Genomic DNA, 12,233 nt, shown 5'->3' with positions numbered 1-12,233 from the left:
TTTTTTTTTTTTTTGCATTTCTTATGTTGATTTTCTCCCCCAGTATTTCCATTTGATACTTTGACATGATCATCAATAGAAAATGCTTAATCAGCAAGCCCAGTTTTGGCTTAACGTAATACATGTATGACAATCCCTTCACAATCATTGCAATGGAGATTTAAATTCCGATTTTTGTTTCATAAAGAAATAAGGGGTGTGCTCAAAAAGACTCTTCATGCTAAAGCCCCTTTTTCTGAAAAATTAGCATCAACCCATCATTCATTTTGATGGGTCTGGAACATCCATTTTGAATGGGTCAGATGTCACATTAAAGCTAAAAGTCTCCTACTTCAGAAACTGACCTAACTACAACATCTGGCCTTGCACCAGTTGGTCAATATCATGATACAATTTCACGCAAGTACTGCCGATACAATATGTTGCAGTGCTTTAAAGTGTTTTCACCCACGACAACATTCACAAGAAATTTGTATGAGAACATTGACCAATCTTGAGTTAATACTGAGTGCTCTGAATGAATTCATGCAAGTTTTAATAAATTGAAGTAGAAGGTAGCACCACTCATCAATGATGGATTCAAAATCGCCTTCAAATCAATGACAGGACACTTCACAAAACAAAGAAATTAGGTTTTCAATGTGAGCTGAAGAAATAACAGAATTGTTTCTGACTAGCTCTCCATTCTATGAAGAGACGTCTTTTACAAATGTGAATTTTGGTGATATCTCACCCCCCCCCCCAACATATGAATGGACCATGATGTTGTAAAGACAAAAACAATTACTGTATAAGCTGTTATTTTCGCGTACAGATATTTTCGCAAATTGAAAGGTCACAGACATTTTCGCGAGGCTTTGATTTCGCGAACTGACACCAACGCTACATGTATCTTGCATGTATTGTTACTCTAGTGTAGGGTGACATTTTCGCGTGTTGTTAAATTCGCGATCCAACTATGATTCACGAAATTCGCAAAAATTAAACCCTCACGTAAATACCAGGATACTATGTTGTGTAACACGACTCTGATAGTAACATGCAAATGGTCACGACTGTTTGACACGATTAATTGTTCAGTCTTGCTCATATACTTCGGTGGTATGTTTTTTTTTCTTTCTTTGATCAATCTATTCCTTGTACTAAATCACACACACACACATGCACACACTCATACATACAAACACCCACTTCTTTGGGGTCAAATTTCCTGAAACTTTTTTTTCCCCATGTGGTCATGCTATAATGATAAATTACTCCCATTATTAATTTCTGATATTTTAATGCAAGATTGGTTCACTGCATTCTAAAGTTATAACTCCATTTCCATATCATAAAAAAAAAGAAGGTATATCACATAGTGCTCTTTCATGGCTAAGGTGCTACCATTGTGCCCTTGCCTTCGGGATCTGTTTTCACTTTTCACTCCAAATCACTTTTGGGTGAGGAGAAAACAAAGTATTTGGTATATGGACCTCAATACAGATACAGCAATGTTGGTTCCTTCACCCCTGGCAAGACAAAGCGACCTACAAGCTGCAAAACATGTTTTCTGTTCTCTGTCACACTCGGGATGACTGAATTTGTGCGATTCTTGTTTCTTTCATGTAAAGCATGTCTGTACTTTAATTATTATTATTATTATTTTAAAGAACATTAGCAGCTCAAAAAGCTTTTCGACCATGATCAGCTTTCCATGATGTGTGATGCCCAAGCCAGTCACGTGTACCTTCTCCAGTCAAGAAGGAACACTCACTGCTATCTGTCATTTTAAGAGACTCCTTTAACAAAGTGATACCCTAACTGGTCCTCATTTGCTGGTGCTTGGAGAGCAGGGAGCACTGTGAATTACTATCTGGCTAACCTTTCTGACATATGGTGTCTTGCTTGGTTTAGGCTTACTCCAGAGTGGGGCTTGAACCAGAGACCTCATGATCACACTCTTTCTAAGTGTTTGACACTTTGTGATTAGTCTGTGTCCAATGGTAAGAAGTCAGAGGTCACAACAATGCCTTAAAGAAAAAAACAATAACATAGTGAACTTTGCAAAGATTCCTCAAGCATTTGACTCATTCTCGTAATCTTCATCCTCAAGATGTTTGGTCTTGGTTTTCCTCTTCCCGCCCTTCTTGCCAGATTGGCCGAGCTCGCTGGACAGGAGTAGCCTTTCCTGCGACCGCCTCCTCACGCGAGCACTCCGCGGAGTCTCGCCGTAATCCGTCGAGTCATCCATGTTGGAGCCGTCCTCCGAGGTTAGCTTCTTCTTTCTGGGTGGTTTCTTTGTGGTGGCGCTCTGGAGGCTGTCTTTCTGTGCACTGCTAGAGAGACTAGGGGTAGTTCTTGACCTGGCATGACCTTTGGGCGGTTTACGGCGGGGCGAATCTGCGTCGGTGGTGACGTCCCCACTCTCCAAGTTGGCGGCCAGCGTGACAGTCTTCTTCTTCCTCCTTCGTGGTCTGGGTTGCGAGAGAAAAAATCAGATAAATCATGGGTAAAGCAGAGACTGATATTGTGCTGGTGGGTATAAAAGTATCTTTCCCATATATTCCTGACTAAAAGTGCAGGAAATAGAAAACAGTAGTTCAATGACATCTTACCCTCCAAAATAATTGGTAATATCATTGTTGGTGTACACAGAACGATCTTAGCCAAGGCACAATTACAAAAACAGCTAAGAAAGTAGGTTTTTTATCTTTAGATATGAAGTGATCAAGCACATTGAGAATTTTCAACTGTCATTCCATTTACAATACAAAATGTGCATTATTACTTTTAAGTATTTGTTTTGGGCACTGATTGAATGAGAAAGGATAAACATAGCATAGCACTTGAGATATTGCATCCGAGAGATCTGGACATAAAGTGCATACTACAGCAACAACTTGAAACAATACCTGTGTTTTGTATGTATGCATTGTATGTATGTACTGATGTAATGTGTATACATGCAAAAAAAAAGATCAAGAAATGGACAATAAAATTAAAATGATTTGAATTAACTTGAGCAAGAGCAGAACAGCAACAAAAAAATTAGCATGACACTACGCTACAACTCATATGAACAAGGAAGGGAGATGATATATTTGATGGTGACTCACGTGGTCGTTGTTGATGTCAGCTCCTGTTCACTCTCCTCTGCTCCTGATAGAAACTTTAACTCTCCAGATTTGGTCACCACTGCTGAGTACTGTTGATTTTAAACACAAAAGAAAATAATGTATCCCAAAATCTCTGATGTCAAAATGCAATAGCATTATGCATTCTGAAAACCCATGCCTGCAATATAATTGTTCCCATACACTAATACTCAACTCTAGCTTGCTTTACCAGTGAACATTTTGGAAACAAAATGTTAAAACAAAACATATTATTTCAAATTACAATGCAAAGCCAAGGCCTTTACACATCAATATCATGTTAGGCAATCTTCCTCTTTCAAAATTAGTTCATTTCAAAGTTGTCAATACATTTGGGCTGTAGGATGACAACAAAACAATTAAACAAAAATGTACACTTCAAAGAATGAATTTTGCTAGATTTTAAAAGAAAATGAAAATGGAACCAGAAACTTAACCAATTTGGCCTAAATGGACAAAGATAAAGATGAGGGGAGGGGTATAAAGACAGGGAAGAGAGTCTTTAAAGCAAGATGGACTCACCGCTTGCTTTGTCTTCTTTCTGGGCGTTGTTCCTCCTCCACTCTTGCCCTTTCTCCTTGGTGTCCCTGCATCCGTTTCATCAGCCCCACTCTGGTAGTACTGGGATGCCATCATCAGCTGGTCCTCCTCCTCACCTTGACGGATGAAAACACATGCACACAAACAAACAAACAAACAAACAGACAGTTATATCAAACATCTTGGATTTGCTGTGACACAAGGTAACTATAAAAGCCAGTGTGGTGGAGCCAGCAGCATCAATTGTATCAAGCAAGCAGGGTGAAAAATCATCAATTATGATGAGTTTGGCATTATTTGCTGAAAGATAACCAATTCATTGATAAACCTGTCTAAATTTTTAAATCATAATCAAGAGAAATGTATACATCATATCATTCACATCATTTCCACAGGGAATTGATTCTATAATTCAAATTTTGTGACACATCATAATCCATACAAACTTTTCTAAATTTTGAGTGCTTCATGAAACCCCACCCTAAAGGTTGGTACAGAAGCTGTAGATGAAAAATGAGACTGCCAGAAATTTTGTTTATGGTTTTTGTTTTGACTAACATGTTATGGATTACTTGGATGAGCAGACTCAATAAAACTGAGATGTCCTGCTGTAGATATTGGGTACTCATTATTACTTACATGTATATCAGTACACAGGTACACGATACTCAATTTCACAATGATACACATCATCTCAGTATTGGAAAGTCACTATCTTACAGATGTGTGTAAGATAATGGTTTATATGCTCTGTATTGAAAAATAAAATCAGAGCTTAGTATTACTGTTTCTTTTTTTCGCGTCCTCTTAAAACTAAAATGTAAATAATGCAGGAACTTTAAAAGATTACATGAAGAATTTTCATGAGATTCCATCACTTGTTCAACACAGGGTTTGATACAGTGATCTTTCACAGATGAAAATTTTCAGTTTTCTCTACCTTCATAGCTGACATAATTGGCAGGGAAGTAGCCCTGTTGTCCATTGGCAAGTTGCCCCATCCACCAGTTCTCGTTGTCCCGGTGGAGGACAGTGATGGTGTCTCCCTGTGCGAGGTTGAGCTCGTCGGAGCGTTGCGCTGTGTAGGCGTAGAGCGCCACAACCTTGTTGAGCTCTTTGTTCTTATCGGCCACGACAGGGGGCTTGAAAGTGAAGATTGCTTTCCCATCGGATTCCTTGGTTAGAAAGAAAGGATATATACCGAAACATTCAAATGTACATACACATTTATGTACTTGACATGAAAAACTTCTAGCTAAATTCAAAGTATGTATGATGGCAGTTACTTTGAACTTTATTAGAAATTGTCTAATAATGTTATGTTGCTCCCAATGTCGTAAACTTTGTTATGAAAAAGTAAATATCATATCTTATGATAAGGTGTTATCTAGGTAGTAAACATGCCTTAATGCATTATAACTAATTGGCCTATATATATATATGTATTGATAGACTCAATGACTATCTAAAGAATAGGACAATTATCTAGATGTATATAGGAGTCAAATGGTTTTGTAGGTATAGGGCAAGTTATTAAGTAGGGCCATGTTGGTCCTGAAATCCTTCAAATCATCACTTGCCTATCATGTAAATTCTGGGATATGTGGGTATTAGTTCTCCCACATTTTTTTTTTTTCCAATCCATCCTGTGTGGTACTCTCCTGTGGTAATGTCATGTGGGACGGTGCCCTGTAGTACTGTTGTGCTGTGTGGTACCGCCCTGTGGTAATGCTGTGTGGTACTATCCTGTGGTACTGTCCTGTGTGGTAATGTCCAAAAATACCACAGGACAGTTCCTGTGGTACTGTCTTGTGGTACTGTCTTGTGGTAATTACATCAGGATTACCACAAAACTTTTTGTAAGGGTAGAAGAAGAAGAAGAAAAAAAAAAACGAAGGAAAAAAAAAGGTGTCAGTATCAAAAGAAGAAGTAGAAGGAAAGGCCAACTTACAGCCTGCAGATTGATGGTAGGCATCGGTCCCTTCTTGTATGGAGTGCTGGTCCATCCTGGGCCTGAACCTGGACCCCGCCCTGTGAAGCCGAGTGTGCCTGGCGTCTGGTGCTGGGGGTGGGGGAGGAGTGGTGGATACACACATATAACACCACGATGATTGCAATGAAAACAACAACAACAACAACAACAACAACAACAACAACAACAACACATCATCATTCCATGAATCACTCCTATCATTATTGTGTTTTTTTTCCTTGTTTCAGTTCACATTCATATATGGAGAATGTTTAATCCAGAGATCATTTCCACCAGTACAGGCCCTTTACCTTTTTTTTGTTGTTGTTGTTGTTGTTGTTGTGCAAAAGCAGTGACACAATTCAATACAGAGATGTAAATGATAACACAAGGTAGCTCATGGTAAAATGGTAATGATTACAACAATGGATGTTGACTTAAGAACTGTTCAACCGCACAAGACAAATATGTATCCTTTCTCACATACAAGCAATACAAAACAAAAAAAACAAGCATATGTGTTTGTGACATCATCATGTCCAGATGATGCAGACTTTTGCTGCTTTTGTGTGTTCAAAGATGAGCTGATTTTGCTGGAACACATGTTTCCCAAAGACACCTCTCTACAATATTCACAGTACTCAGGACTTGTCTTCAAAGGGATACGGTGTCAACAATAGCCACGGTCACACTATCATAAGATCGCAAATTTTAAGATCGCAATTTTTAAGATCTTAAAGTTTTGCAAGTTTGACTTAAAACTTCTTGCAAAACATCCCACGAAACTTTCCACTCAAAATAGGGATATTTCCGGGATCCCAGACCCCAGCAAGTCTTCTTGATCGTTGGGCAGTGTAAATGCTAGCTACTGAAATGTCAAAGTTCATCATATGACCAGTCCACCATCTATTTGCAGGCGGTGCCTCCAAAGCACATGATCATTGTGATAGACGTGTGTGCATTGTTACGTCACAATCACCAGCTGTCAGAGGGCACGCTCTTTCTCCTATCTTGCAACAGTGCACCCAAAGTTTGAGAACTTAAAGATCAAGAAGTTTGGCCGGCAGTGTGGACAGAAAAGCAAACTTTGCGATATTTTGCCAGTGTGACCGCAGCTACAGTCAACGATGACAGTGTGATAAGTTTGAAAGCCTCTGAAAACACAAGATAGATAGGGATTTGATGGTACAGGCAGAAATATGATTTATGAAGAAGCAGATGATGTATGTGAGTACTTACCTGGGTATGCCATCCAGTATTTGTATAGTCAAAGGTTGAGCCCCAGGTATCATACATACTAGATGCACTGGGGTTAAAGGTCATACCAGGGGCAAAGGTGGAGTGCATGGAAGGTGTTTGATTGAGGTCTCGCGGCGTCTTCTGAATAGTCTATCAATGAGGGGTGAAGAGACAGTGGTGAAGACAATGGAACACGCAGAGAACGAAGGTAACACAGAACCCAATGTACTGGACTGAGAGACTGTAACCTCTTTTCACGTTACACAGACAAAATGACTTCAACACACTAGCATAAAGACAGCAGTGCATTGTTCTGCTCAGTTTCAAGCTCTTGAAGGCTTTGTCCAAAAAACAATCAGATATTTCAAACCAGCATGGACAGTAAGGGCACAAATACAATCCACCAAACTGAACCAGCAAGTTGAGGTGAACATTTTCAGATGATCTACACACACATAAACCACACACCAACTAAAGCCATGTTCTAATGGACACATGAAAAGATCAATCAGCAGTTAAAAGTGATTCGTTACAATTTTCATTTGCCTGATAAGTGAATCAAGTTTACATATCAAGGAACTCCAGTTAGAAATTACAGGATGAGCAAGGGTTCCCCCGTGGTCTTCTAAACAGATTGATTTGTTAAAACAGATTCACACTGGAAACTTGTACTATAACCCCCCCCCCCCCCCCAAAAAAAAAAAAAAAAAAAAGAAAAAAAGAAAAAAAAGAAAAAGAACAGAGAGAGAGAGAAAAAAAATGGTATCATAACATGGCTGAAAACCAAGGTCTTGTATCTGCTTGGTTGTGCTGTGTGATTACACAGAAGTAAGAACAAAAACTAAAATAAAAAGGGGAATGTTTAGTCATCAATTGTCAGAAAAAAGAAACTAGAAAGCAGGTAACTTAATGAATCGATTAGTTTAACAAGGCCCTGTTAATTTTTTTCACACTTTTTGGTTTTGTTTAAAACAGTGAGTAAAACAAACAAACATGTTAAACTCTTTGTTGGTAAGATTGCATTTTTGTAATTGTTCAGGTTGTTAATACAAAGATGGCACAGGAAGTATAAATCATTTAAATTCTGCTTGATCTTCAGATTTACAAAAATGTTTATAAATTTGCATATATCTCGAGTTGTTAATGAGATTGGTCAATTGATTTTAATCTCATTCAAGAAACATTTCATTCACGCATTCTATTTTGCCTGTATACTGTAGGCCTGATAAAGGAGTTATCACTGATAACTCCTTGGCCTGATCTTCTACGCACATTAAAGATAATATAAAGTTTTGGTACCTCAAAAGTTTCCCTGAGTTTCCTTGTCTTGGTTTGTGTTTCAGGTTAAAGTACCTTTTATATAACTAACACTGTGAGACTTACTCGCCCCAAAGTGCTCTCATGTCTTAGTAATCATGCAATAATGGTTTCGTACAATACGTGTATATTGATTGTCGCGGTACCGCGTCGAGTCAAACTAACGGCTCGTTCGAATTTTTCAGAGCCCGCTCTGCTCTGGTACGAAACCATTATTGCATGATTACTAAGACATGAGAGCACTTTGGGGCAAGTAATTCTCACAGTGTTAGTTACATAAAAGGCACTTTAACCTGAAACACAAACTAAGACAAGGAAACTCAGGAAAACTTTTGAGGTACCAAAACTTTATATTATCTTTAATATATCAGTCTGGGTTGAGCGCTTTGGATAACTGATCAAACAAGCGACATCTTCCAATGAGGAAAAAAGATATGTTATGACAAAATTGGCATAAGATGACTATCATGTTATTCCACAGCTGGTCAAAACCTCACTTCCTAGAATGACACAAATCAATTTGAAATTATGTAAAGGCGAAAATCCACTCCCTGTACAAATTGACTTGAATTGAATTGTTTGACAAAATCGAACAGACAGAACAGTGAAATTTTACCAAAAAATTGGACAAGAGATGGGAAACTTACAGAAGTGCAGAGTTTCATTAATCTCATGAAACACTGGTGTTTTGATGACAGTATATGGAGGGTATTAAAAAGAACAACATGATTATTCTATGCATTATATCCATGACAGTGTGGGCAGGAGATGAAATGGAATACTGTCAGATCAGATGGAAAATAAAATGAGTGACACACTACACACATGAAACAAGTATGGTATGTGGTAACAAAAATGTACACAGACTCTCTTCCTTCAGATTTCCGCACTGCACATGAACTGATCAGTTATACAGATTTTGATAGCTTGAAAACTACACAATTGCTCTACTATTAAAAAAACAAACAAACCATCAAACAAAAAACAACAACAATAGAATAGGAACATGCACCATGCCCCCCTCGCCCCTCCCATTGTCAGAACTCTTTTGCAGCTTTAAATAGTTTAGATCAGAAGAAATCTCTAACACCTTTTACTTTTTTTTGGGGGGGGGGGGTGGGCTGTTGTTGTTAAGCTTGTCAGTACAATTGAAAACGTCTGCTTACATTCCTTTGCATTCCTTACTTCAAAATCACTTTATGACATACAATACTGTAATGTATAAATCATTATATTCTCCCCATCTCTCAGAATTCTTTCTTCCACTACCACTAAAGAAGTGTCTGCAAAGGAGAATTATTCAACTTCCTTGATTAGTGACATGTACACAGCATAACTTTAAACCAAATGACCTTTACACAGGTCTGCTTTATTACCCAAAGTGGCCTACAAGTTTGGTTGTTATTAATGCTGTGTTTACACCATGTTCCCAGCAACCATGGTAGCCAGGTTTCAGGCCACTGTGGACAAAACAGGATGGAAGTGAGATAACGCTGTGAGACACGATAGGCAAACGTGACAAGCCATGTCTGCCGTGGATGCCATGTTTGATTTTTAAACTGTAAACCAATTTGCCACAGCAGTCCCGGTGCTAACGAGGAATCTTGTATGCCGTGATAAAACGGGGTGAACGCAACAAAACACGACAGCACGTAACAGGCTGTAACAAAGATCTGAGGCGGTCCGTAGCAGGACACAATGGAAAATATTCAGAGTCCAGTCTGACCAGATACCGTGAGAACAGCATCTGATAGCTATATGATCACCAGGGCAAGGACTGGCATGAACAACACTAGAATGCAAAGTGGGGAAAACAGGAGAATGTCTCATCTATCCACGGCACACTTCGTCTCAGGCAAACGGGACTGCCGTGGCAGCCGGGAACTTGGTGTGAACGCAGCCTAAAGGGTTAGTATGTATTGTACCTGTAGCATTTCCTTCATGGCCTAGATGGGGTGAAGGGAGCCATGAGGGGAGGGTGGATGTAGGAGAAGCATGGCAGGATGGGATGTCACAAGTCAGCACGGCACAGCAGCAAAGTGAGTTGGAGTTTGCATACCGCACACAGCAGAAGGGAAGCAGGAAGAAAATGTGTACAAAGCCAACATTCAAAACATCATTTCCATTACATGCAATGCTACAGAGCACATTGCTTGAGTATTGACTTTGGGAAAGTACAAGCAACTCATCATCACTTTAATGGGACAGTCGAACCTGCTACAGTGACCACCTTGGTATAAAGATCATTTGCCTCTAGGGACTACCAGTCTATAATGGTGAACTTTTCTGTCCCTTGTCGTAAGGTCTCTGTGGTCAGGTTTGACTGTCTTTGACACTACGCCACACAAACAAGTAAAAACAAAATCTGTTTGTTGACAGAAAACAACTAGGAAAGAAAGAACAAAAAAAAAAAAAAAGAGAAGAAAAAAACTTTGAATAAAAGATGTTCTCAACCTGACGAGTGTTAACAGACCAGGCACAGGTGTGAATCAATCAAACTGAAGAGAAGAGCAAGTACTTGAAAGAATCAGTGAAGATTACAAGAAAAGTAGAACTAAACTTGACAGTTCTGAAAAAAAAACCCACTGTACACAAGAAAGAAAATACCTTGAAACAATTTAAAAAGAATGGTATAAATAGGAAAACAATAAAAACTTCAAACTTTAATGCATGGTTGATGCATATTCTAGGGCAGTCCACATCCGTCCATATTTGATATCAAAAATTGCAAATTCTAAATTTCCAATAAAAAAAATGTCAAGGGATATAAAATGTAAAAGGAACAAGGTAAAAACAATTCTTCCTCCCCTATAGTATTCAGTATTCACTGACTCAGATACTCTATCAGTATATTCTGCTCTCAGAGAACTAGGTGTTGGTTTTCTGTAGGTCATGTGACAGTTGTTGTTGTTGTTGTTTTTTTTTTTTGGGTCATGATACTAAGACAAGGTTGCCAACCTTTGCAGACCAAAAGATGTCTTGATATTGAATAAACAATGTAGTTTGAAGGCAAAAATCATATTTTGGTTTAAAAAAAAAACAAAAAAACAAAAACAAAAAACTGCACATACCAGGTGTGCAACATCAATGTCAGAAACAACACATTAAGAATAGAAAAAACACAACAACAATACATTTTTGCCTTTTCACAGTGAAAAAAAAATCCCATACTAAATATTGTTAAAATACGCCAGTTTGTAACTCTAGAGATAAGATTGATTTTCCTAAAGCCCCATCAGTGGACTACCCTGTGAATATTGTATGTGTATGTGTATGGTGTTGTTGTGGAAACACAAAACTTTCCAGAAGATAACTCCTTTAAAAATAAAGAATAACAACCGAGTGCTTTATCTGAAAACAAGCAATCATAAAAAGGGTGAAGGCAAGAAAAAAACAAGAATTTTCCCAAAAGCAGCAGACAAAACTTACATCCTGTGACACCTGTGCACATTGAGCAATGAGAGCAAGCAGGTAATAATACTGTAGACAAGATTTCACTACAGGCATGGTTTATGATGACCATCTACAGACACAGAAGCATGACTAGCTAGTACAGAAAATAACAGCATGTCTTCATCATTTTTTGACATTTTGCTAAATATTACACTCAGCAAATGGCATGTCCTAGATGTCTTACTTACCCATATGGCTACAACTACTGCTTCTGTTTCTACAAAGCACTATTGATGCAAGTATGACAGAATTAACATAACCACCCAACACTAGCACTACATCTTCTATTTCTGTTTCTACAATATTGCTATCATGTATTTTGTTTCTACCACTACTATCACCACTATTACTACTAGCACTCTTATTTTACTGCTACTTTATGCTACTGCTTTATCCACAACTACTGCTATCATTACCTCTACTGCAACAAGATGAACTACAACTACTGCTTCAATACCTGTTTCTCCAGTAAATACTGCTGCATTTGTATTGTGACAATGCCGCACAGGTCGGAGAGTATTGAGATTCAGTACAGACAGTAGCTATTTGTTTGATAGCCACAAGCCACAATCACC

The 12,233-nt window shown here is 38.4% G+C and overlaps 1 protein-coding gene across 1 annotated transcript in view; it reads right to left on the bottom strand.

Moving 5' to 3' along the window:
- Positions 1 to 2,056: 2,056 nt before the first annotated feature.
- LOC139733031 (jouberin-like) overlaps positions 2,057 to 12,233 on the bottom strand; it is a 29,977-nt gene continuing 19,800 nt past the window's right edge. The window contains exons 23-29 of the mRNA XM_071643875.1: positions 10,131 to 10,151; positions 6,889 to 7,038; positions 5,629 to 5,733; positions 4,618 to 4,852; positions 3,660 to 3,793; positions 3,099 to 3,187; positions 2,057 to 2,456 (exon numbers count right to left, since the gene is read on the bottom strand). Of these exons, the coding sequence (XP_071499976.1) occupies positions 2,057 to 2,456; positions 3,099 to 3,187; positions 3,660 to 3,793; positions 4,618 to 4,852; positions 5,629 to 5,733; positions 6,889 to 7,038; positions 10,131 to 10,151 (1,134 nt within the window). The remainder of the gene's footprint in view (positions 2,457 to 3,098; positions 3,188 to 3,659; positions 3,794 to 4,617; positions 4,853 to 5,628; positions 5,734 to 6,888; positions 7,039 to 10,130; positions 10,152 to 12,233) is intronic.

The sequence above is a fragment of the Diadema antillarum genome, unplaced genomic scaffold (assembly GCF_040938485.1).
Source record: "Diadema antillarum isolate AM-2024a unplaced genomic scaffold, OU_Dant_1.0 seq00000460_RagTag, whole genome shotgun sequence".
Taxonomy (NCBI): domain Eukaryota; kingdom Metazoa; phylum Echinodermata; class Echinoidea; order Diadematoida; family Diadematidae; genus Diadema; species Diadema antillarum.
Note: the sequence above shows the minus strand (reverse complement) of the source record. Positions and strands in the feature narration are given on the sequence as shown.